The 27,592-nt window shown below is 39.2% G+C and overlaps 2 protein-coding genes across 4 annotated transcripts in view; both read left to right on the top strand.

The window, feature by feature from the left end:
• The window catches only part of opn4xa (opsin 4xa), a 47,448-nt gene extending 39,106 nt beyond the window's left edge, over nucleotides 1–8,342 (top strand). For both annotated transcript variants that reach the window (XM_089020930.1, XM_089020931.1), the window contains 9 exons: nucleotides 1,207–1,293; nucleotides 1,467–1,600; nucleotides 2,845–3,048; nucleotides 3,130–3,301; nucleotides 4,625–4,786; nucleotides 4,869–4,976; nucleotides 5,064–5,241; nucleotides 6,122–6,242; nucleotides 6,334–8,342. In XM_089020930.1, coding sequence (XP_088877056.1) covers nucleotides 1,207–1,293; nucleotides 1,467–1,600; nucleotides 2,845–3,048; nucleotides 3,130–3,301; nucleotides 4,625–4,786; nucleotides 4,869–4,976; nucleotides 5,064–5,241; nucleotides 6,122–6,238 — 1,162 coding nt within the window. In that variant the 3' untranslated portion in view covers nucleotides 6,239–6,242; nucleotides 6,334–8,342. The remainder of the gene's footprint in view (nucleotides 1–1,206; nucleotides 1,294–1,466; nucleotides 1,601–2,844; nucleotides 3,049–3,129; nucleotides 3,302–4,624; nucleotides 4,787–4,868; nucleotides 4,977–5,063; nucleotides 5,242–6,121; nucleotides 6,243–6,333) is intronic.
• A 966-nt stretch (nucleotides 8,343–9,308) lies between these two features.
• pdlim5b (PDZ and LIM domain 5b) overlaps nucleotides 9,309–27,592 on the top strand; it is a 43,494-nt gene continuing 25,210 nt past the window's right edge. The window contains exons 1-2 of one of the 2 annotated variants that reach the window (XM_089020926.1): nucleotides 9,309–9,487; nucleotides 14,736–14,841. In XM_089020926.1, coding sequence (XP_088877052.1) covers nucleotides 14,743–14,841 — 99 coding nt within the window. In that variant the 5' untranslated portion in view covers nucleotides 9,309–9,487; nucleotides 14,736–14,742. The remainder of the gene's footprint in view (nucleotides 9,488–14,735; nucleotides 14,842–27,592) is intronic. The other variant, XM_089020925.1, reaches the window with a different exon arrangement.

Genomic DNA, 27,592 nt, shown 5'->3' on the forward strand with positions numbered 1-27,592 from the left:
CTTTGAAATCAGCTGATATGTTCGCCCGGTCCCAACCTCTTGACGTGGAAAATGTCAACGAATGTCCCGTGTGGTGTTCATTAGAAGCTGTTAGCTAAAGCCGCCGTTGTTCATTCCGTTGGATTGAAAAATTCCATTTGAAGTGATATTTAAAAAAAGCATGTTCACAATGTACCCAATTGTCTACGTTGCTTGAGTCTATCAATGATTTCTCACTCATTTCAGAGCGAGATGTGGTTTAGTCAGGAGATAACAACCACTGTTTTGTTGATGCTATCACAAGAGCTAATTTCTTTTTTTCCAGGAATGTTCATTTATTCTATGATGTCCTATTTAGAATTAGAAAATCCAATGTATCCTATTTACTGTTTCTTAAGACCTTTGAATGATTGACCTGAGACTTTGGGGTTTTTGTAGATAGATGCTTCTATCTATCTTCTATCATGACATGGAGGAAATAGCCTATTCCTTGTGACATAGGCCGACTGCGCTACCTACTGAACTTAACACAACCCCATTTTAGGACATTTCAATCCCAATTCAAGACTTGTTTTTAGAGTCGTGGATTCAAAGCCGAATGGCCACAACATCGTCAGGGAGACTCAATGTGATGAAGATATTTTTTAAATAATACTAATAATAATAATCCATTTGATTTTTAAACATCTTTCAAAACTCTCAAGGTCACTTTACAGTCACAGGATCAGTTTTTTCTGTGGGTGAGCAGTGGCAGCCACACACGCCAGCGTTCACTCAACCCCGAAGTAACTCAAATACAGTAGATGGAAAGCTAGCTAGCGAGCTAATAGATAGATAGCTAGTCAGATAGAGGAGCAAATAGATAGCAAATATCTAGGTAGCTAGCTAGATAGCTCTAGCTACCTAGATAGCTGGATAACTAGATAAATATGTTTGTTTCTAGAACATTTCTCCTTCAGTATAGTATTTCCCAAACGTTATTGAGCTATTGAATTGAGTGAACGCTGGCACGTGTGACTCAACCCCGAATTAACTCAAATAGATAAAAAGCTAGCTAGCTAGCTTACGGATAGCAAATAAATAGTTAATAGATAGCGAGATAGCCAGCAGCTAGATCGACAGCTTCCAGCCAGCTAGACAGCTAATAACTAACTCATTCACTGCCATTCACGAATTTATTCGGGAATTGAAAATATAACGTAGAGTCCAAAACTTGTCACCTTTGAGGACGTCTGTAGGATTGGCCAGAGAGGACGACAGGACGCCGGCGACCACTCCACAGAAGACGTTGAAGACCATGGTCTCATCTTCTGGGTGACTGACAAAGTTGATTAAAATTCACAACATCTCTATGTTGTCGTTTGGCAAAGGTGTACCATGATTTGCTCACAATGAGGTGACTTGGTGGTGTAATTTCACAGATTGTACTAACAGCGAATGTATCCCCATACCATGTCCCATTTACAAAGGGATGATTTGTGTTGCAGCAACAAGAAGCTACGCACTCCTCCCAATTTTTTTATCGTGAACCTGGCAGTCAGCGACTTCCTCATGGCCATCACTCAGTCGCCCATCTTCTTTATCAACTCTCTCTACAAGGGCTGGATTTTTGGGGAAACTGGTATTTATGACATTTTTACAACTACCGTATTTTCCGCACTATAATGCGCACCAAAAAGCATTCCATTTTCTCAAAAGCCGAGAGTGCTCCATATAATTTGATGTGATTTATATATAATATATTTATATATTAATCAATATTCTGATTTCTTGGCTCCAGTATTTTAAATGTTTTTTTAATGTTTGGTATGGCTCCAGCATTTGTAAAAATTCAATATAAATGCATCTGTATTGTATTGTATTCCCTTTACCTGTGATTGTAACTTCTATTCACAGAAAAACTTTACCTGTGACTGTAAAGTGACCTTGAGAGTTTTGAAGGGCGCTTAGAAATGAAATGTATTACTATTATTATGAGTATATACGCCTTATAATGCGGTGCACCTTATGTATGAAAACAATTATAAAAAAAGGCCATACATTGAAGTTGCGTAGGTGCACCTTATAGTGCAGAAAATACGGTACTTTCATCTCTTCATTGATTTTAAATGTTTTTTTAATGTTTGGTATGGCTCCAGCATTTGTGAAAATTCAATATAAATGCATCTGTATTGTATTGTATTGTATTCCTTTTAGCTGCTATTGTAACTTCTATTCACAGAAAAAAAACCCATCCTGTCCCTAAAGTGACCTTGAGAGGTTTGAAAGGTGCTTATAAATGACATTTATTATTATTATTATTATTATTAGTAGTAGTAGTAGTAGTAGTAGTAGTAGTATTACATTATTATTATTGCTATTATTATTGTAATAATAATAATAATAATAATTATTATTATTATTATTATTGTCATTATTAATATTATTATTTGTTATTATATATGTCTTATAATGCGCTGTGCCTTATGTATGAAAACAATTATAAAAAAAAGGCCATACATTGAAGTTGCGTGCGCCTTCTCGTGCAGAAAATACGGTACTTTCATCTCTTCATTGATTCATTACACGAGATCATTTTTTCTGTGGGTGAGCAGCGGCAGCCACACGCGCTAGCGTTGACTCAACCTCGGAATAACTCAAATAGATAGAAATCGAGCTAGAATAACTCAAATAGATAGAAAGCTAGCTAGTTAGCTAATAGATAGCTTATAGCTAGCCTACTTGTGGTTTCGTTTGCTACTTTTGACCTTTTTCTTCTGATAATCTATCCCTCCTGACTTCAGTTGGTTCATATTTTCATGTTGGTCATCGTACACCGCCAAATTCCATTTATTGCATTTAGAAATGACAATGCTGTCTTCCCAGGTTGTAAGATTTACGCCTTTTGCGGAGCCTTATTCGGAATCACATCCATGATTAACCTTCTGGCCATCTCTGTGGATCGCTACATCGTCATCACCAAGCCTCTGCGGGCCTTACACTGGACCTCAAAGCGACGTACTTGCTTCATCATTTGTTTGGTGTGGCTGTACTCGCTAGCCTGGAGCCTCGCACCACTTCTGGGCTGGAGTATGTAATTTATTCACTTATATTTTATTGGATTATATTCTCGATGATGCGTTGTTGTTGTTCGACACGTTTGTCTTTAAGGTTCTTACATACCGGAAGGCTTGATGACTTCGTGCACGTGGGACTACGTCACATCGACACCCGCCAATAAAAGTTACACTTTGATGCTGTGTTGCTTTGTCTTCTTCATCCCACTGGGCATCATATCCTACTGCTATCTGTGCATGTTCCTGGCGACTCGTAGCGCCAGCAGGTGAATATGTTGTTGCTCTATTTTTTAAGTGTGAACAGTGTTGCTTGGTTATGTAAAAATGAAGGAAGGTGAAGTCACACGACAACGCTACAATAAGTGGTCATGGGAAAACATGAGCAAGATGTAGATCACAGGTATCAAAGTCAAGGCCCGGGGGCCAAATCCGGCCCGCCACATCATTTTTTTTTTCGGCCCGCGAAAGCAAATCAAACCTGTGAAATTCCACGATGCTTGCTAAAATCCTCACCAAAATTTCATTTTTGGATGGAAACCACAATAATAATAATAATAATAATAATACATTTCATTTATAAGCACCTTTCAAAACATCCCTGGTAGATCATCTTCGGCATATGTCAATCCCCTTTTTTATGGAATTCCAAATTTGTGTAAAATATGTAGGGGAAATTATATTTAATTTAACTCATTCACTGCCTGATGTGCAAAAATGTGTCCACTCCGGTGCTAGGGTTTTTGTCATTGTCACTCGAATTCTAGGACCCACAGATTATTCAGTTTTAGGATTACATAAACATTCAATGCAGCGTAAAATAAAAATTAAAAAAAATAGACTCTTCTTTCATCAGGAAAAAATAGTTAATTCCTAAATTATCTGAGCTTGAAATGGGGGCGGGTGCACAAAATGCAATACATATTGATTTATACAGCACTTTAACAGCAGCTGAAGCTGGAACAAAACGCTAAAATGGAAAAAAAATATGAAATGCTGCCCCCTTGTGGAAGAAAACATTGCCAGAAGTCTGACCAGCGCTTTATCGGCACCCAAGCAAGAAAAAAACAAAACCCAAACTACGTCTGTGTAAGCTCTCAGTCGTACAGGAGTGGTCCATCGATGAGAAGGTTTCTTCAGCCGTCATCTGTACAAAAGTGAAGGTTTCGGACGTTTCGCCTCCTATCCAAGAGGCTTCGTCAGCGAACTAAAGTCTGACTGGTCGTATCGGCCCCATTTATAACCCAAACTAATTCGGGAATGGCGCTCTACATCATATTTTCTTCCACAAGGGGGCAACCCTTGTGGAAGGAAAAAAAACATTGCCAGAGTCCATGGCCAGCGCTTAATCTGCACCCAAACAAATTCGGGAATGGCGCTCAATTCCCGAATAATTTCGTGAATGGCAGTGAATGAGTTAAATAAGAATAGATCACTCCCATTCTGGAGTCCTACCATATTTTCAGAAATAGTTGTGTGTTTGTTTTAAATATAGAACCTGAAATTCTCTTTGATTGATGTTTAGTTTGACAGCAAATTCTTAACAGTGAGTTGAGTTTGCTACGCTAAATTAGCTTCATCTGTCCTGTCAGGGAAGTGGAGAAATTGGGCTCTCAGGTGAGAAAGTCAACATTGATTCAACAGCAGACCATCAAGACCGAGTGGAAGTTGGCCAAGATCGCCTTTGTTGTGATCATCGTGTTTGTTCTCTCCTGGTCACCCTACGCGTGTGTCACGCTCATTGCTTGGGCAGGGTAAATAGGAGAAAAAAAATATATCATAATAACATAATAACCAATGATGTATAAGTTCTGACGTGCAGAAAACGCATTTCAGATATGCAAGCGTCCTGAATCCCTACTCTAAAGCCGTCCCGGCTGTTATTGCCAAGGCCTCAGCCATCTACAACCCTTTCATCTATGCCATTATTCACTCTAAATACAGGTGAGAGCGCTCCGCTCAGCGAGTCAAATCATGTGAGCTTGAAACTGATACAAGACCTTTCTTTGAATAATCACTGCGCTTCAACAGGGACACTTTGGCTGAAAAAGTCCCTTGTCTACACTTCCTCGCCCAGGCCCCCCGGAGGGAGGCCACGTCAATGTCACAGAGTCAGTCGTCCTTTAGGGACTCGGTTTTAAGTCGTCAATCGTCTGCCTCCAAAAATACGTTTCTACAGGTTTCCTCGTCTTTATCCACAATTGACACGGTGAGTTTTACACTCTGTCACAACTACAGTACAGTGATACCTTGGCTTACGAACTTAATTGCTTCCCAGACAGAGTGTGTAAGGTGAAAAGTGTGTATCCCAAAAAATAATGTCCCATAGGAAACCATTAAAATGTGAATAATCCGTTCCCAGGTCCCCATAAAACATAATTTTCTACTTTCTAATTTTCTAAGCCTTAAAGGACAACTGACGTCTCCGGACAAGTCTTGTCCATAATTTGTAAAATCACTTCAAATGACTTCTACTGAGCATATTTTACAAAGATTCCACCGCATATAGCTATATTTTACGTTTTAAGACTCGCGCTGAATATTCAGGAAGTCTTGTTTTCGAGTTGATGACGATGCCTGACAAGATGTCACGTCAGGAACGCCCCTGACCGAGTAAGCGACACACATGGCATTTTGGGTACTTTGTTTGGTCTGAAAACTTCGTGTTGATGGCGAAATTAGAAGGAAAACACATAAATAACGCGATGGTGAATTGTTGTGTGTTGCACCAAGACTACTATTTGATTCTAGTTGACACAAATTCCCAGCAGACAAATCAACCCATTTACAACGGAGCTTGGGCGCCATCTTGTGCATTTTCTGGGAGATAATACTATTAGCTATCTATTCACTAGGTATTCACTAACTATTCGCTTGCTATTAGCTGTCTATACGCTGGCTATTGGCTATCTATTCGCTACTTAATAGCTATCTATTGGCTAGCTCATAGCTATCTATTCACGAGCTATTAGCTATATTTTCGCTAGCTATTAGCTATCTATTCGCTTTAACGTGCCACATTCATACATGTAAGCACTTTTCTGCATATGAAAAATTCATATAAATGTGCCCATCACATCCCCTTGCAGCAGGTTTGCAGTGATGTGGAGCTGGATTCAATGGACCAAAACCCTTGTCTGAGTCCGAGCTATCCTCTCGGTGCGCTGAAGAAAAAGGATCAACGTCAAGACATAAGACCCCAATGATCACGTAGGTGAAGCATATCTTCAACTGCAGATTGAAATTCACCATCAAGTCATTCAATACAATTGTAAACAAAGATCTCCACTGAAAATCTTAGACCCCTTTCCTAGCGCCAAGTGAACTCCAAACATGAGTCATGGTCCCGCTCCAGGCTCGGTGGAGGGAAAAGGGAGGAGGCGGAGCCTGATGTCAAGTCTTGAAGAGACACACATGAACCAAGGAGGGCCACAGCAAGCCCAGAAGGAAGGAGAAGTGAAAGTCGTGCAGGCTCCTATCCAGCTAGACTCTTTGGAAAACACTGTGTGTCCACTCCCACACCATCAAAGACCGAGCTTACCCCGACCGACCCTGTGGAAAAACAAAGATGCCATCATGACTTGATTTATTACGATCCAGTCTGGATTGGTCAAGTCCAGTCTTGGAATCAGTGGAACATTTTTTTTGTTTCTTTCGCCTCGCCAACACTACCAAGTTCATGGTGTACGAATACTGTACTAGATTTCCTCATAATCGTGAGCGCCACAATCATGGAAGTTTTACTTAATTGATTGACACATCATGATTCAAAAAACGAAAAAAAGCTAATTTTGTTTGTTTGCCAGAATTAGAACGATGCGTCATGGCATCTTAAAATGGGGAAAAAAGGCATGAAATTGGAATATCTTCAGAGTGAAAAATCCAATTCCGATATGTTTTACTTCTTTGAAGGTGTCCGACGTTTTGCTCCTCATCCGAGAAGCCTCGTCAGCAAACTAAAATTTGCTGGTAGCTCAGGCCCTATATATATTTCCCTAATGTCCAGAGGTCTCTGTCTCTGTATAGGGCTACCAACATTTTTTGTTCGCTGACGAAGCTTTTCGGATGACGAGCGAGACGTTCCGACACCTTCAAAGAAGTACAGATGACGGCTGAAGAAACCTTTTCATCGATGGACCACTCCTGTAACGACTGAGAGCTTACGCAGATGACTTCCGATATGTCTTAAATTCCCGCCAACATAAGTTGGATCAGATATACTGTGTAAATTATCTATTAGCAGTCTATTAGCTAGCTAGCTTTCTATCTGAGTTACTTCCGGGTTGAGTGAAGGCCTAGCTGGCTATCTGTTAGCTGTCTATTCGCTAGCTAGCTGTCTATCTGAGTTACTTTCGGGTTGAGTGAAGGCCTAGATAGCTATCTGTTAGCTTTCTATTAGCTAGCTACCTTTCTCGCTGAGTTACGTCCGGGTTGAGTGAACGCTGGCGCGTGTGGCTGCCGCTGCTCACCCACAGAAACCCTTATCCTGTGACTGTAAAGTGACCTTGAGAGTTTTGAAAGGCCCTTATAAATGAAATGTATTGTTATAATATTCTTATAAATGCCAATTATATATCATCGATATTGATGACGTACCCCATGCTAAACAACAGTGAAAGCATAGACAATCAAATACATGTAGCTATAGCTACGCTCCATTAAATAACCATTGTGTAGTTATTCCTACTTGGTATTGGTGAGTACTTCAATGTACGTCATTGTACTCAGACTCGGTCTCAAGAAAAGTGCTCTGTGTACATCATAGTTTAGGTGTTAAAACTTGAGTCTAAAGTCGCCATCTTTACACAGTGACTGTACAATCATTTGCACCAATCAGTCTCGTGTTTACGTCCGTGTGTTTTGTGTCAACTGTTACAGCGAAGATGAAGACTCGTGACAAGGAGCTTGTGGGAGGATCATGTGAATTTGTTCAATGAAGGACTCCGTGAGCACTAGGTGACACTTTCTGCATCCGGTTCGGGTTTATCATAAAAATTCTGTCCATGAAAACATCGATCAAATCCTCCTTTTAAGTGGAGCCTGTTTTCATTTACGTCGAGCACTTTCCGCACCGCGACTTGATGTAAAAAAGACCTTGCGCACTTTAGCGGTCCGATAGCTTTGCACTGGGGGCTGAGCTTCCTATCACTTTGTTGTCATATATTGACATGGCTCATATGCGGCTAAAATCAGATGACCCCGCAGCATCCAAAATCAAATGTGTACTCTCCTTTGACTGTACTGGCTGTAGATGTTGAGTACAGACAAAACACATGCAATTAAATGTAACTATTAAAAAGCTCAACTCTATTAGACTGTGTGTGTGTACACGTATACTGTCTATTAGATAGGTAGGTAGGTAATAATAGACAGATAGATAGATAGATAGATAGATAGATAGATAGATAGATAGATAGATAGATAGATAGATAGATAGATAGATAGATAGATAGATAGATAGATAGATAGATAGATTTTTTTTGAATGACCACGAGAAGACTTTGATTCATATTTTATCTGTGTACGCAGGGAAACACACTGTCCCTGTAGTCATAGACTATTTTGTGAATCTAGGTTCCAACAGTGAAACCACATAAACACAAAGAGAATTTAGTCTGTTTTTGATCTATGAAAAAGTACTACAAAGTCCACTTCGATGCCCTCCTGTTACTTTTTTGTGAGTACTTTCCACCTTGCGACTGTGTAGTTATTATATACTAGTTCACCATACACGGTTTGCTATTGTTTAATGGCATGACACATCAATCACTGCAATTTGTAAGGAGAAACACTGCCCTCTTGTGGAGAAACTGTGCAGCGCCGGAGAAACTTCGCACCCGAAGATGTGTAAAGCTGGGGTGAGGTGAAGTAATTTGAAAATGATAGAAAATGTAAATTACACTTGAATGTAAAATCTCAAATCCATGAATTACACACTTTAACAGACCACAAAACAACCGGAAAGCAACAGCAAATGGATAACACGTCCCCATAAAACATAATTTTCCACTAAATAAGCGTTAAACTAACACGATAAAGCGATAACATGAACAAAATGTGACTGAAATATCGTCAACTAAAATATCTCTTCAGCTTTGTGACAGATTGACGGCTACAATGCGAAGTTTTCATCGCTGCTCCCCGTGATTAACATGATTTTTCAATTCCCCAAACAACAGCTGGGGCCAAGCCGTCTTTACACGTTCGGGAGCGGGGGACTGACTCACTTGACGTCGTCAACCACGTCCCAGCTTGCCTCCGCGTGTCGCCCAAGGGTAACCCCGCTCCAGGCTCCCCCCTCCCCGCTTTTGTTGCTTTACGCCCTCCTACAATGCAGGCGTCCATGCGGAAGTCCCAATTCCGCCTCAGTGCAGTGTGTGCCCTCCAAACTGAGAACGGATCGAACCGACGCGTCTTCCTCCAGCACCGGCAGAGAGCGGCTTCGCAAAGCAAAGGTAAGCCCCGCACGACGCATCGTTTTCGGGGTGGGAAGCTACGCTCACGTTGCCTCGTTGGTGCTTCATTTTGGACGCTTCAAGTTTCGCATGGACGAACTTTGAATGGGTTGTATTGACAATGATTAACAATGTGAATGTCATTTGTAGAGTTTTATGTTGAAGTTCCACGAGGGAAGTTCAAGTGTTTGTTTAGTTTGGTGGATAATTTTAAAAGCTAGCTAAATTCTACTAACTTCATCCTATCGTGTAGTAAACAAGTAAACAAACTTTATCATTACTTTGTCTCATGACATTTGTAAATGGGGTGTGGCGTTTCTGGTTTTGATAATTCGATTTTATGACGTTTTGACGACATAGTTTTTTTTAAATTCCCGTTTTATAGAAATATTACACGTCCAGGTCCTTTATCCACTTTTTTTGTCCGTTTCTCTGTCTATCGAATATGTCCATGTCTACACTGAAAATACGAAACAATCCAACAAACCCAAATTGCAAAACAAATATTAATTTTCAGTCTGCATTGAATTTGCATGGCTGCGCTCCAACCTCCATATTAGTCCACCAGCCACTGATTGATTTTTTTGGGGGAAATTATTTTTTAATTTGTTTGTTTTTTCTTGCTTTGGTGCCAGTAACACGCTGGCCAGACCTCTGGCAATATTTTTTTCCTTCTGCAAGAGGCCAGCATTTCCCTTTTTTCCATGTTTGTCCCTTTGTTACATCTTATTTTGTACAGCTGCCCCATCACCTGCTTCAAGTCCAGCTATTTAGCTGGCTATCTATTTGCTATTTATTAGCTGTCTATCTAGCAGGCTAGGGATGTAGCTAGCTATCTATTAGAAATCTATTGGCTATTTATTAGCTAGCTGGCTAGCTTTCTATCTATTTGAGTTACTTCCAGGTTGAGTGAATGCTGCCGCATGTGACTCCTGTGACTGTAAAGTGACCTTGAGAGTTTTGAAAGGCGCTTATAAATGAAATTGATTATTATTATTCCTATTTAAATAAAAGAATATATAACTGGTGTCACTTGAACAACGCAGTCTAAATCTAGCCTCACAGTCAAAGGTGCCTCTGCTGTCTTACACGGGGATGAAGGTCAGATTTGACTCAATGGAATTTTGGCACAAGTATGTTGAATTTGAGAATTTGGCTTCAATACATCACTGTTATCACTTTGTATACAAAAGCTGTCTTATGAATTCACGTTTGGACATGCTGTCCTACCACCACCGGGAGAGCTGGAGGCAATAACAAGCACTTATGCCAAACAATGGTCGATTGACGTAGTTGTAGTCTAACAAGGTCATGCCGCGACATTGATTAATGTAAAAGAAACGTCATGTTCGTTCTGTTTCAACCCACAGCATGTAACAGTCGTCGTAAATGGAATGTGAAATGAACTCTGTGACGACATAAAATGATGTAAGCGGGCCGTGTAGCCACCTGACACGTTGTGGAATGTGCACGATGTATGAGATCAGCCACCGAAACTTGCTTCGATGTTTTGTTTTTAATCAATACTTCCTGAAGGCAATCTAGCGCACGTAATAGAACGGGGCATTAACGTCAACGCTTTGACTGATGTCTACATTCAACACCGTTATGCTCCATTTGAAATGATTGACTATGTTATGATTTTCACAAGCTTTAAGTGCAACTGGAAAGGTTTTTTTACAGCTTTATTAAACTCCTCAGATACTTGTGAAACTTTGATTGGGTACAGATTTCCGTCCACAGGTGTGCAAGGTTGAAACATATTCACAGTGTAATTTATAAGGCTCAGAAAACAGCCGTTCTTGGATGCCGGTGATTTCAGAATTGCTTGTGGAACTTTGGAATCCACCCAACACAGTCGGTAGCAGGAACAATGTGATCCATTATTGCAAAACCTGCCCTTCCCTCTTAAGTTTTGAAATGGCGAACTGTCATAGGCAACGATTTACCTTAATATTGAGTCATATATTCTTTATCCTCCGCCAAGTAACATGTTAAACTTGTCTTTCTGTTTGCTGTGGACTGGGCGGGAGAACTTCTTATTGTGTAGAAAAGTAAATTAATAGTAGTATCATGCAAGGCGGTGGCCCTTTTTTTTTAAACCACCATGCATAAGTACCGTATTTTCTGTACGACAAGGCCCGCCTAAAAGAATATTTATTTCATAAGATGACCATGCGCCTCATGAACCGGTGCGCCTTATGTATAATAATACATTACATTTTAAGCGCCTTTCAAAGCTCTCCAGGACACTTTACAGTCACAGACAAGCATATGTACTATAATAAATAAAATACAAGCACAAATAGAATGCAATAAATAAAATACAATTATAAATAGAAACAAGAGAAAGAGCGACGCATAAAATGCAATTTTAAATAGGTGGGTTTTTAGATGGGATTTGAAGGTGGGAAGAGAATCGATGTTACGAATGTTGGGAGGAAGTGAGTTCCAAAGTTTGGGGGCAGAGCAGCTGAAAGCTCTGTCCCCCATCGTGCTGAGACGGGCAGGGGGTGGAGGGAAGAAGAGGATCTGAGGGAACGAGAGGGAATAGAAATTTGAAGGTCATGTATATATGGAAAATGTTTTAAAATATGTCATTCATTGAAGGTGCCCCTTATAATGCGGTGCACCTTATGCATGGAAAATATTTTTAAATATGTCATTCATTTTATTTTATTTTATTTATTGCATTCTATTTGTGATTGTATTTTATTTATTATAGTACCTATGCTTGTCTGTGACTGTGAAGTGTCCTTGAGAGCTTTGAAAGGCGCTTAAAATGTATTATTATTATTATCATCACTTGTTGAAAGTGCACCTTATATTCCAGAAAATACGGTAATTCAAAAAAAAATCTCTGTTGTATTTGGGTGTGAAAGCGCTGAAATATAAAGTGTGGTAATCTGCCATTTCACAAGATAAGGCTAAAATGGAGCCAAGTCAGGAAAAGTGAGCTGGAACTCACCCTGCTAGCCGTTGACGCTTGTTGAATATAAGCGAATATACTCTTTCATCAACATTTCAAAGGCGTGGCGGTTCATGTCGACGCATGATATCGTGGATGGTTGCAAAGCAAGTCGCGACATGAGCGCAAAGTTTGTTTTCGCCATATTAGGGAGTATGTGAAATGATATGTGGGCTCAATGTGATCTTTTGTTAGGCAATTTTCTTCTTATCAAGATTGTAAAATGCCTCAGGTCCCAACGGGATATGAAATGCAATACCGCGGGAATCAAATGCGAATAACTCAGATTGTTGAGTATCCATAAATAGTCATGTGTCATATATAAGGTGGACAGATTTTGAAAAATAGCTTTATTGTGATATTTTGGTTGGTGTGCTCAATCCTCTTCTCGTGGATTTTTCTCATATACCCCAGCAGCAGTAAATTCATCTTTTTCTTTGTTAAATAAATCAATATTTTCATCTTTCAAGTTCGCCAAAAGTTCAAAACACATTCACTGCCAGGCATGTGCAAAATAATATATCCATTCCAGTGCCAGGGTTTTTGTCATTGTCACTTGTAATTCCAGGACCCACAGAATATTGAGTTTTAGGACTACATAAACATTGAATTGAGCGTAAGAAACTTTTGAGTCTATACTGTGGTCACTTATGAAAGAAGTAAATGTTAAATACATTATTTAGGTTATTATTATTTTTTTTTTTTTTAAAAGATGAGTAATATCGCTCATTGTGACGCGTTGCCATGGTGCTATGACATACATCTTTGTTGACAGAAATGTTGATTATTATATTTATTATTATATTTATTCTACACATTTTCATAGCATTGGAAAACATTCAGAATGTTTGTGTATTTGTGTTGTCGTATTATTTGTTATTCCGTTTTTTTGACTTCAAGATGGTACATTTTTTTCTACTTCTTTCTTTCCTTTTCTCTTCCTTTCATAACTTTGCTCTGCTCTGAAATGTAAATTTCTCCACTGCGAGACGAATAAAGGCTCATCCAATCCAATCCAATGTTTGTCCTCCTACAGAAACTATATTGAAACAAAACAGATTTCTCTCCCCCATCTTTTCAAACATTTTTAAAAAAGCTCCAGGGAGCCACTAGGGCGGCGCTAAGGAGCTGCGGGTTGTCGACCACCGCCTTAGACTCTCTTCTTTCGTCAGAAAAAAAAAGTTAATTCCTCAATTATATGGGTCTGGAGTTATCTGAGCTTGAAATGAGGGTGTCTGTCCAAAATACAATGCAATACATACATATTGTTTTATATAGCGCTTTAACAACAGCTGAAACTGGAACAAAGCGCTAACTAGGAAAAAAGAAAATGCTGCTTATGGAAAGGAAGTAACATTGCCGGAGGCCACGGTCAGCGCTTTATCGGCACCCAAGCATGAAAAAAAAAAAAAAAAACAGAACAAATTTGGGAATGGCGCTCAATTTGTGAATGGTCGTGAATGAGTTAAAATTAATGCAATCAAACTATGAATCAAAGATATCAAACACCAAGTGAGTAGGTTTTCGTTTCCATGACTACACAGAGTAAAAACTTTCTCACGTTATTGAGTGGCGAGTCGGAGACCTTGCGGAGTCGCGTTTCCTGTTTTGCAGCCAGTCATCATACTCAGAGCGCTGATGAAAATTGAAACGTTTTGGCATTTTGCCTCACCCGGTACACGCGGCCCAAATTCAGTAGCAATCGGATACAATCCATCGGACTAGTTTGTCTCCCAAAAAAAATCGATTTCCAATTTTTATCCTTCATTTGTGCAGTGTTCACACACTAAATTAGGTAATACAATCCCACTGGAAACACACTCTTTGTCCTACTTCATCTCAAGGTCACATGACATTTCGTTCTCCGCATGCACCAAGGTTAAATTTGTGTTGATTGTAAAAGTGCGCCATATAAATAGAATAGTTCACCTCTGTGCTTCCCAGGTGTTCACGTCCTCACTATAATTCACACATGATCTAATTTCTCGGAGCCTGTCCTCCATTGGCTACTCAAAAGTACCTACGGTACACCACGGCGAGGATGACCAGGTGACGACCCACAACAGGTGGTACCGTGAACCCGAGGGGAGGCATTTAAAACCGCTACGTGACATTTTTCCCGAGATGACAAGGCCTTAGGATTCATGACCGAGTCTCATTGGTCAGTTTACGTCTCCGTGAGCAACGAGAAAGGAATGTGCCACGATTTAGTGATGCAAATAAATGGCTATTGTATGTTTTATCGAATCAAATCGTCTCGTGTGTGTGTGTGTCTCTCAGGTGAATCATGAGCAGCAACTACAGTGTCACGTTGGCTGGTTCGGCTCCGTGGGGCTTCAGGCTACAAGGAGGGAAGGACTTTGGTGTTCCGCTCACTATTTCACGGGTGAGTAAGCTCAAATGGGTTCATCCGTGCTCCACGTCTGTGGGTTAAAAGAGAAAGTTGAGTGGTATTTTGACTTTGAAATGCCTTGACTTCTATCTGTCCGTGTGTGTTTTATTTTATTTTTTTTTTATATGGCCAAGTCGAGACGTATAAACATATTTATGGCACTTAATGTAAAAACATTTTATTTTTATACATCTATTTTTATTTATTTATTTTGTTTTTACATGACCGAGTTGAGCCATGAAAACATACATTTATGGCACTTAATATAAAACGAATTATTTCTTTACATTCATTTTTTTTTTAAATATTTTTTTTATACAGCCAACTCGACATGTATTAACTTACATTTATGGTACTTCATATTAAACCAATTATTTCTTTACAATCTATTTTTCAATTATTTTCATTGTTATATTTTATTTATTTTATATATGACCAAATTGAGACATATGTATAAAACCAATTCTTTCATGACAATATATTTTATAATTATTATTATTATTTTTATATGGCCAAATCGAGATGTATAAATGTACATTTATGGCACTTTACACAAAATCAATTCACATTATATTTTTTTATGGCCAAATCGAGACATAAACGCACATTTATGACACTAAATATAAAATCAATAATTTCTTTACATTCTATTTTTTAATTATTTTCATTATTATTTTCATTATTATTTTTTATGTATTTTTTATACGTCCAAGTCGAGACGTATAAATGTACATTTATGGCACTTAATACAAAACAATTATTTCTTTACATTCTATTTATAAATTATTTCCATTATTATTTTTTATGTATTTTTATACGTCCAAGTCGAGACGTATAAATGTACATTTATGGCACTTAATATAAAACCAATTATTTATTCTTATTATTATTATTTTCATGATTATTTTTATATACAGTCTCCCAGTATAGAATGCTATTTTTCTTTAACATCAACTATGTAAAAAAAAAAAAAATACTGGTGTTTATAGTGGGGATGGGGGATTTAAATTGGGAGGAAAATGTATTTCAATATCGGAGAAGCGGTACCTTGAGTTACTCGCCAGATCATAAAACAAATTAAACTGTACGTTTCAAAATTCCATTGGGATCATCTGACCGTGCTATAAATTCCCCCGTGTGCATTTACCAACCATAATGGATTCCTCCCAGGCAGGAAGCAATGTTTTCTGTCATTTAACTGGGGCCTGTGGAAATTTAAGAAAGCTCCTGTGGTCACGGTAATAACTATATCTACCGTCTGGGCCGGATAATTTTCGAGAAATATTAAAGGACAACCGACACCGTTTTTTTGTTTCCTAACTGACATCAGTAAAACGTTTATAGTATCTAAAATACCCAAAACACGAAGGCTGATATTTTTAGTGAAACACAAAACACCAATAAAAATGACTTAAAGTGTCCCAAAACTACTTCAAAATGACCTCGGAAAGTTTCAGTTTCAGAAGGTCCCGCCCCCTTGTTCGTGATGTCACGCCAAGATCTGTCTTGCCTTGCTCGAGAATCAAAACAATGGCTTCAGATTCGGAGAAGATGCTTTCTTGTTGCTCATCCAGTTATGAATATGATTCAAATACTTCTGAAGAGGAAAGCATAAATGTTTGCAATCGATTAAAGAAGTCCTTCCGTCTTATTTTGAGGCGTCCGGACTGCAATGTAGCACCCAGATAATGCACAAGATGGCGCCCAAGCTCCATTGGAAATGGGCTGATTTGTCCGCTGGGAATATTTGTCAACTAGTATCAAATAGTAGTCTTGGTTCAACACACAACGATTCACCATCGCGTTATTTATGTTTTTTTCCTTCTAATTTCGCCATCAACACGGATCAACGTAAAGTTTTCAGACCAAACAACTTACCCAAAATGCATTGTGTGTCGCTTTCTCGGTCAGGGGCGTTCCTTCAGTGACGTAGGGTGAGGACAAGACTTCCTGAATATTCAGCGCGAGTCTTAAAACGTAAAATATAGCTACATGCCGTGGAATCTTTGTAAAATACGCTCAGTAGAAGTCATTTGAAGTGATTTTACAAATTATGGACCATCAGTTGTCCTTTAAGGCTTAGAAAATTAGAAAGTAGAAAATTATGTTTTATGGGGACCTGGGAACGGATTATTCTCATTTTAATGGTTTCCTATGGGAAATTAATTTTTGGGATACACACTTTTCGCCTTAAGGGGAGGGGTGTCTGCCATATAGTTTGACTGTTTATCTTCCTGGTGTGAGGACCAGAAGTGCAACACACTCAATTGTTCCAAGAATGAAAAGCGGATCCAATGCTTGCCGGTGCAAAATGAGCTTTGTTATTTACTTGACCGTTTCCTGTTTATAAAAGTTGGAACCTCAACGTCACAGCCGAGGTCGCCGACTGTTTATTTCACGTGGGCAGCATCGGTTACAACTTTCAGACGGCTTTTCTTTTGAGGAACCCTTTCTTCCCATCTGCTCCAGCCTCATCTATTTCTGTCTCGCTTCCACCGTGATAACCTTGGAATGTGTGGCATGATGTTGTCACGCCGGCATGCCGATCCGAGTCGCAGCATTCTTTGTCGGCGATATGCGATTGTAAAGAAACGTGCGCGGTAGTGTCGATGGACGCCGAATTAGACGGTGGTATTTTACTTACGCGTTGTTTGTATAAGACGTACTGTATACATTTTTGACAAGCTGTCAGGAACTTGACCCTCACTTGGGATATTGACTAGGATTGAATCTGTCATGTTTTACCAGAGGGGGTGGAATTCAAAATACAGTAAAGTCTCGTTATATCGATATTTAAGGGAGTCCGAAAAAATATCGATATAACCGGGACTATCGATATATCCGACCCTGTTTGCATGTAATTTTCTCCGCGCGTGCATAGAAATAGTATCGATATAACCGGGACTATCGATATATCCAATATCGCTATAACGAGACTTTACTGTATCAGTCATCTGAGATTAGGTTCAACGTTTTAAACTTTAACTCATTCACTGCCAGACCATGTGCTAAAAATGTGTCCACTCCAGTGCCAGGGTTTTTGTCATTGTCACTTGAATTCCAGGACCAGCACATAATATTGAGTTTTAGGACTATGTAAACATTCAATACAGCGTTAGAAACCTTAGAATCTCATCTTTCATCAGAAAAAAATAGTTCATTCCTGAATTCTAAAGAACTGCTTCATGTAACAAAGAGGGTACAGAAATTGCTTAAGAATCAATGCCTCTCTGTGTCTTTGTGTATTCATATTATTTGTTATTTAGTTTTCTGCTGTGAAATGTAAATTTCTCCACTGCGAGACTAATAAAGGCAAATCCAATCCAATCCAATTATATGGGTCTGGAGTTATATGAGCTTGAAATGAGGGCGGCTGTCCAAAATTCAATGCAAAACATACATATTGGTTTATGCAGCGCTTTAACAACAACTGATTCTGGAACAAAGCGCTAACATGGAAAAAAGGGAAATTCTGCCCCCTTGTGGAAAAGAAAAAAAACATTGCCAGAGGCCATAGCCAGCGCTTTATCGGCACCCAAGCATGAAAAAAACAAAACCCAAACAAATTCGGGAATGGCGCTCTACGTCATATTTTCAATTCTCGAATGAATTTGTTAATGGCAGTGAATGAGTTAAATTCAAATTTGTTTATATTTGAGTCGTTAAGCACCCTCACTAAGCGTGCGCAGTCCCTAAAATATTTTCCTGCCAGGGAATGTGAACCGTTTGGCTTTCCGGTTGTTGTCGTTTTGACAGGAAAGAGTCTTCCTCTTGTTTGTTTTTCTTATCTGAAATAGAACCGGGAAATCAGACATAAAGGAATTTTGAAAGTCTTTTTTTTTTCTGATTTGACGCTGACTTTATCAGTCCTGAGGACAGACTTCGCAATCAACGATTTGATTTTAAGTGACAAAATATTTTTTGGTGCACCGGAATATAAGACACACCCCCTAATGAATGGTGGATTTTCAAACTTTTTCCATATATAAGGTGCACCGGAATAACTGTAAGGTGCACCTTCAATGAATGACAGTTTTCCAAATACAGTAAAGTCTCGTTATATCGATATCGGATATATCGATAGTCCCGGTTATATCGATACTATTTCTATGCACACACGGAGAAAATTACATGCAAACAGGGTCGGATATATCGATAGTCCCGGTTATATCGATATTTTTTCGGACTCCCTTGAATATCGATATATAACGAGACTTTACTGTATAACACATGTGTATAAATATATAAACATTTTCCAAATACAGTAAAGTCTCGTTATATCGATATTCAAGGGAGTCCGAAAAAATATCGATATAACCGGGACTATCGATATATCCGACCCTGTTTGCATGTAATTTTCTCCGTGTGTGCATAGAAATAGTATCGATAATAACCGGGACTATCGATATATCCGATATCGATATAACGAGACTTTACTGTATAAGGCATAGCACATTATAAGGCACTACAGTAGAGGCTATGGTTACGCACCACTTCTTCTACAGGGGGAAATGGAGTCAGTGGCTGCTAGTGCGACCTGTTGTGGCTCAATATTACTTCACATATAAGGCACAGGGTCATCTTTTGAAGAAAATCAAGGCTTTTGGGTGCGCGTTATATACCGGAAAATACGGTATTTTAGATTTGTTTTTTTTTTTTTTGGCCAGCCTGTTATTGTGTCTACTTAATTTTTCTATTTCAACTGCTGACAGTAGTTGCTCAATATTATTTCACATATAAAGCGCACCTGCATATAAGGCACAGGGTTATCTTTTGAAGAAAATCAAGGCTTTTGTGTGTGCGTTATACGCCGGAAAATACGGTTCATTTCACGCTTAACGTGGAAGCCGTTAAGTGTAGTCTAAGGTCAAGTCATGTTTTGAAAACAAAACAAATGGATGTGCGAGCACTGCTGGTTTGACCCGTTTGAAAAAAAAAAAAACGCTTAAAATCTATCGGACTAGCATCCCGAAACGTTTAAGATCTCAGCGTGATCCGTGTTTATCCTCTACGTGAGATCAATCGAAAGTGATAGTTCAGTTTGCTCAAGGTTGACCCCCCGTGTATCCGGAAAGCAAGCTTATAATTGACATAAGGAAACATCTGCCATTGATTTGAAAAAAATGATTTACTTCCTGCATTTGATGAGTGAGGAGAAAATTGCTTGGACCGCAAGCTTATTTTACGCTTCGTCGGTCACACACGACGCAAAGTAGAATCCGCTCGCACTTGAGTCGTCTGGCTTTCCCCAAATAATTGTGATGTCATCCACCGCGTAGCAGCGGGCAGTTGATTATCTCCGCTACATTATGTCATGTTGATTGCGTAGACGGCAGACCGCAGATGAGGTATCGCGATGTATATACAGTAAAGTCTCGTTATATCGATATTCAAGGGAGTCCGAAAAAATATCGATATAACCGGGACTATCAATATATCCGACCCTGTTTGCATGTAATTTTCTCCGTGCGTGCATAGAAATAGTATCGATATAACCGGGACTATCGATATATCCGATATCGATATAACGAGACTTTACTGTATGTAGCGTTGACGTGAAGTACGTAGTGTGTACCATATATGATCTTGAATTTGGCGTCACAACAAGACAAGACGTCGTTTTCAAAATTGTCGGTATTTATCATAAGCAAAAGAGGACAGTAATTTCATATGTGCTGTATGTCATGCATATTAGCATATTTGACAATAAAGCTGACTTTGACTTTTTTGACTTTGATATGTGGCGTTTTGCTCCGTGATGCCGAGAACCCGTAATAGTGTAGAAATGATTTAAAGACCTAGTTACTTCCAGTTATATAATGTGTGCTGGTGTTTCAAGTTTCCCTTGTGTTAGTGCTGATTCAAATTTTACCGGTTCCCACCAGGAAAATATGCAAAGTCAACATTAAATAGAAACAATAACAGGCTGGCCAAAAAGATATCCAAAGTACAGCGATACCTTGGCTTACGAACTTAATTGGTTCCCAGACAGAGTGTGTAAGGCGAAAAGTGTGTATCACAAAAATTAATTGCCCATAGGAAACCATTAAAATGAGAATAATCCGTTCCCAGGTCCCCATGAAACATAATTTTCTACTTTCTAATTTTCTAAGCCTTAAAACTACACAAAATATACCTTATTTTATGTATGATAAATATGCTAGGGTATAATAATTAAAGAAATAAACTGTACTATATAATAAGGTCGTTTTATTTATCTTTGTGAGTTTCGTTGATGGCTTGATGGAATGGAATGGCCGATTTCATCAGCATTAAACACTTGATGAGGAACATAACCTTCTTTTTGCACCATCTTTAGGAATGTTGGTGCTTTCTCTGCGATAATTGTACCTTGTTCCTCATCAATTGTGTTCTGTTTAGCTGGGTTGATAGCTTTTTGCTCGTGTACAGCTGGCTTGTGCGGGTTATTTGTGGAGCCTGATTGATCAGATATTTTAACCTCGCAGTCTACACTCTGCCTTTGAACGCCTTTATCAAAGTTGAAACTCTCTCACTGTCGTCTGCCTGTCTCTTTAATGTTTAAACCACCTCCCCTCACATTCTTGACCAATCACGTGTCTTTAACGGAAGACTGGGGGCGAGGAATAGAAGAGAAAAACAGTCGGCTGCCATTTTGTTGTTAGAAGAACGGGCTCGTTCGCTAACGACACATCACTCTTTGAGGCAGCTCCGTGTGTATCCCAAAAAAAGTTTGTATGCCAAGGTCAGATTTTCACAAATTTAACGTCCGTAAACCGAAAAGTTCGTAAGCCAAGGACTTCGTAAACCGAGGAGTTCGTAAACCGAGGTATCACTGTACTTTAGGTTAGGACTACATTTATGGACTAGGACCATTTTGTGTTTGGGAGCCTTTTACTGAGCGAGTTGCTTGTTCTGTAGCCACAAAGGGACATATGTCTTCTTGTGCCGGTCCCAAGCCCGGATAAATACAGAGGGTTGTGTCATCCGACGTAAAAGCTTGGCCAAAACAAACATGCGGATCAAACCTCTAAAGATGGAGGACACTGATTTTCTGTGGCGACCCCTTGAAGGGAAAAGCCGAAAGGAAAAGAAGACTACATATATACTACATACTATATACCACACACTACATACTACATATATATGGACTAGGACTACATATATACATTAGGACTACATTTAGGACTACATTTTTTAAGGTAAAGCTTATGCCTCTCTGTCCCTATTTTTGGAATCTCTTCATTTTCCGCCATTGGTGACCATGACTGTTACTATTACCTACCAATGTGTCATCTCGACCGCTATGTCTTTAGTGGCGTCCTCGTACAATCTGTCTAATGTCCGAGGTTATGTTGAAGTCATCTGCTTTCAATCATGGCTCAAGCCAAAATAAATAGCCACCGAGTGGTTGCTATTATTCAACTGAAGACTCTGCAATAGTCTGCGAGCATACTCGGATATCTGGGTTTCTAGTTTCACCGCTTCTTGTGAAGTCATGAAACACAATTCGGTTGATTCCTACGCGATCGCACGATTTGGAGGAAAATCATTTTGTTCCAATGAGTGTTTATCGCCCAATTCGGTTTTCAACCAAAAATGTCAGTTTTTTTTAATGCCCTTGTATACAACCGAAATTCGGTTCTTAACAAACTAAGCGCACCAGAATGCACCACTTGACTACCCTCCGCTTGCTTATACATCACCTCCTTATACATCATGCTCTCGTGTCGTGCCTTCCTCATTGTGACTGACACATTAGTATTATTGAATAATGTTTTTTTTGTTTTTGTTTTTTTTTAACGAAGAAGCAGATGTGGATGGCTGAGATGTCCACAAATTGGGCGTTATCCTAGTGCCAATGACAGTTACTTCCAGGTTGAGTGAACGCTGGCGCATGTGGCTGCCGCTGCTCATCCGCAGAAACAATATCCGGTGACTGTAAAGTGTCCTTGAGAGTTTTGAAAGGCGCTTAAAAATAAAATGTATAATGATAATAATAATTATTATTGTTATTATTATTATAATTAGTAGTAGTATTGGTATTAGTATTAGTATTGTTATGATGATGATGATGATCATTATTATTATTATTATTATTATTTATTATTATTATGATTATATTCCAATGTTGATGTTAAAATTGGTGAAAAGAAACCATGTTACAGTTTTTTTCATAGTATTTTAAAAATGATCTGCTCTATTTGTATGTCTTTATCCAGTTTAAAACTTAAAATAGTTAAAAGGGTGCTTTTAAAAAAAAGTTTTTTTCTAGACTTGGAACGGATCAAAAAATTTTACATTGATTACAATAGAAAGTGCCGTTTCAGTTTTCAAACCTTTTTTTTTTTCAAGCCAGCAGGAGAGCTATAGAGGTTTTCAATCCCACTCGCAACATTGTAGGGTAATTTGTACGCCAAATTTCCCAACCCTCCATCCCCCCTCCCCTTGTCTAACAACCTCCGTAACACCACCACTTTGCCCAGTCTATAAATAGCGCTCTCACATTTTTACAGGCCCATTAACCGCAATTGTGCGTCTGTCAACACAGGGAATGAGGGGCAGCGAGCCACCGCTGACCGTTACGGCTCAACTAGCCAACAACAGCAGACACCGCTTGCCAGGAGATCAATTAAATGAACTGTTTTTCGCCGCTAGGGCAGCTTGTGCTCTGTCTTCCCTTTCCTGAGTGTTTTCATGTCACGCAAGCTCTTCATACACATCGTGGTATGAAGAGCGCCATGGGAGGGACCTCAAATCCTCCAATCCTTTCATATCGTCTGGGATGTTTCTGACCGGACACCACAAAAGCAGCGCGGGGTCGCGCTGCTTTTGTGGTGTTTTGTTTGTGTTGTCATGGCGATTGGACTAAAGCGATCCTGTTTAAGGTCTACTGGGCATCGCGGCTTTTCCGAGGGCTTCGTTGGAATAATAAGAGGCTGTCGTCAAACCATGACAACCGTGCATTGAACGTCTCTTTTTGAGCTCTTAATTGGGACTTTTGAATGCTGAATTGTTATATTTGGCCTCTTCATTATGGAATTAATATACATAAATAACCAAGATATACAGTGAGACCTCAAGTTACAAACACCTTAACTTACAAACGTTTCGTCTTATAAATGTCAAATTTATGAAAATTAAACCTTATAATAAGCACTATTTTCATAATACACACCCACCACGGCTGGCGGAGTGATCTTCGGCGGAAGCACACGACCGAACAGCACCAACAGTCCTTATGGAAGGTGACTCTCCTTCCATAAGCCATCAACGACCATCAAAAAGGTAAATAAAACTTTATTTTACAGCACAGTTTATTTCTTTAATTATAGTCCTCATGCAATTCCCTTTGACCTTCGACCTCCAACGCCATTCCATCAAGCCATAAATGACCATCACAAATGTAAATAAAGTGACTTTATGATACAATGCAGTGTATTTCTTTCATTGCAATACAATAGCACATTTATTATACATATAATAAGGTATGTTGTGTGTAGTTTTAAGGCTTATTTAGTTGAAAAGTCTATTTTATGGAAACCCAGGAACGGATTATTCCCATTTTAATGGTTTGCTATGGGAATTTTTTTTTTGAGATACACACTTTTCGCCTTACATACTCTGTCTGGGAACCAATTAAGTTCGTAAATTGAGGTCTCACTGTAGTAGCATATAGCCATGCACATTTTGCCGAATTTCCAGTGAGGTCTACACATTTAGCTTTGAACATTATGGAGATTGAAATGTCCAAAGCCCATTAAGGTAGCCAACACATTCTAGCAAAGTATGTTTTTTGTTTTATTTGTTTTTTATTTTTACTGTATGGACCTACAATTTCCCCACTTAGATTCCCAACGAAGCAAAGATTTGTACAGTGAAGTACATATGCAGTGCATATGTGGAACTGTCGCGGCTTGGAATTGAAGCGAATTTTTGTGGGACAGCCGATGTGAGACAATCGCTTTTCGTCAATGGATGCTACAGCTTCGTGTTTGCTTTCAACATTTAGCTTGTAGTAGACGTGCACATTCCACCTTGATCCACTGCTGAAAAGGACGCTTTGGTCCTTTCCTCTTTCATCTTGAACTGCTTCATGTTACAAAGAGGGTACAGCAAGTCCTGAAGAATGAATGACTCTGTGTCGTTGTGTTGACATATGTTATTTCGTTTTTTTTTTTTTTTTTATACTTCAAGATGGCGCCGCGAGAGTGGCTGCCTTTCCAGAACCTCCTGTATTTTGGTTTTTCTACTTCTTTCTTTCCTTTCCTCTTTCTTTCATAACTTTGCTGCTGTGAAATGTAAATTTCTCTACAGCAAGATGAATAAAGGTACATCCAATCCAAAGTCACATTTTAAATACAGCAGGTTATGCTTTTAACTTTGCTAGCTAGCCTCCAAAACGTTAGCATAAACTTGTCACTTGTGACTTTGCAAGCTAGCATCCAAAACGTTAGCGTAACTTATAGCTTGTGACTTTGCAAGATAGCCTCCAAAACGTTAGCATAAACCTGTAGCTTGTGACTTTTCTAGCTGGCCTCCAAAACGTTAGCATAACTTATCGCTTGTGACTTTGCTAGCTAGCCTCCAAAACGTTAGCATAAACTTGTAGCTTGTGACTTTTCTAGCTAGCCTCCAAAACGTTAGCATAACTTATAGCTTGTGACTTTGCTTGCTAGCCTCCAAAACGTTAGCATAAACTTGTAGCTTGTGACTTTTCTAGCTAGCCTCCAAAACGTTAGCATAACTTATAGCTTGTGACTTTGCTTGCTAGCCTCCAAAACGTTAGCATAAACTTGTCGCTTGTGACGTCGAGTCAATGTCACAATAAGGAAAATTTACTTGGCTGATAAACTCGATTTACTCACATACACTTTGCCGATAAATTTATTGTCAGTAGATCATGTGAATAAAATATGTGAACTTTCTGACCTGGTTGGCATTTTTTTCTTGTTGAATTTTTTTGACAGGCCAATGTTAGCTTTTAATTAGCACGTGATTCACTTTAACTAAACAACATGAATCACTTTCGGAGCGGAGTATATATTGCTTTAGAATATATTTTGATTTGATGAAAGAGCTTTATGACATGTCACTATAACTTAGTGGACTTGGTAGCACGTATAGCATATGAATTTATGTGGACATTTTTGCCATCCATGACGGCATGTTTGTGAGCAGCCGTGAGCGAGTCAACCTGCTTTGTCTCCCCTTGCGATGACATCATGCCAGGCAAACAGGTCCTCTACCATATAAGGCCATCCATCTTGGTTGTCTTTGACGTCGCGCGCATCTTGGGGTTGGGCACTTCCCGTTACACGACTTCTCCTTTCGCAAGACGACCGCGGCCCTTTTTCTCATGCCTTGCTTTTACTGACTGGAGGCAGGAAGTGCCGCGACGAGAAAGATTAGGCACATTCCACACGGTGATGTGTTTGCTGCCTGTGTCCTCTTTGAGGGAAGTGCTGTCAGTCAAGCGTTTTTAATGCTTTCCTTTCTCTCTTGTGCGATAGAGTCCCTGCGTTTCTAAAATATAGCGCTCATCTGTGTCGTAAAGAATTCCATTTTGGCAGCAAGCAAACCCCACCAAAACTTTCTGGAGAATCGTTGATCTAGCTGTTAGAAGCAAAAACAAAAATTGTCATTTACCATGTGTAACTTTTTTTCTTCCCAGAGTATATCTAAGTCAACTATTTTCTTTTTTTAAAGCTGTATTTGCTCAAGATGGATTGAAGACACATGTTGGGGGAGGCTGTTAATCTGTCTGGGTTTATTTGAGCCCCATTAAACTTTTTTTTGTGGGATCTTGTACAAAAACAGACATCGGTTATCTGTACAAGTAGTAGAGTACGCATACATCAAAGTGCGCCACAGGTTACGGATTTAATCAGCGTTATGGCGCTTCAACGTGGGATTTTTGGGCCATCAATCACTTAAGGGGGTAGTTTTCTTCAGTTCTACTATGCAGGATTTAAAATCCCTTTCACACACTTGGAGAGATTCATCAGCGATCTGAATAAAGTTTGGCCAACGTATCACAGTCTCTCAATGGCCTTTGTGCTCCAAAAAAAATGAGACGTTTAAGTGTTTTGGCTGAAGGATGTTACAGTGGAAAACTGTAGGAACCTGTTCTGGGGAACTTGTTCACCTCAGATTTTTGACAGGGGCCCATTGGTGTACCTGCACAGGCTTCCAAATGAAAAAAAGAAGAGCTTCTATAGTGCTACATTTGATTTATTCATCATGGTGCGTCAAGTTTAATGATGAATGGCCATTGTTTTTTTTTTCTATAAACATTCATTCTTTTTGCATAACAATAAAAAATGGTCAAATGCTGTAAAAACACAAACTTTTCTGATCATGACGATCGTCTCGTCGGACAAGATGACAGGCGGGGGAGGGGGGGCTTAGATTGTGATTCTATAGTGGTTGTGTAACCCTAATGTGTACATGCGTAGTAATGTGACACGATCCATCATGAGGCTATGTCATCAGTCATCATGACAGTAAATATTTGCATGAAATACATAGGGGAATTGAATCTCTCAACATCTTCAATTGCTTCAGGATTTCTTCCAAAACCAACTCATGCATAGTGAAACTTGCTCTCCAAACATAGTTTGAGCATTGAACGATCTTCTGTGATTTGATACCCCTCAAAAGTTCAATCTGACCTTTTGAGACAAATCCTGAAAATTCCAAATTGTCCAGTATGACTTCTAACTCAAATCGAAATCAACGTCATCAAAATGATTTGGAAGTGTCT

This window comes from Hippocampus bargibanti, linkage group LG18 (assembly GCF_051943395.1).
Source record: "Hippocampus bargibanti isolate YZ-2025 linkage group LG18, ASM5194339v1, whole genome shotgun sequence".
Classification (NCBI taxonomy): Eukaryota; Metazoa; Chordata; class Actinopteri; order Syngnathiformes; family Syngnathidae; genus Hippocampus; species Hippocampus bargibanti.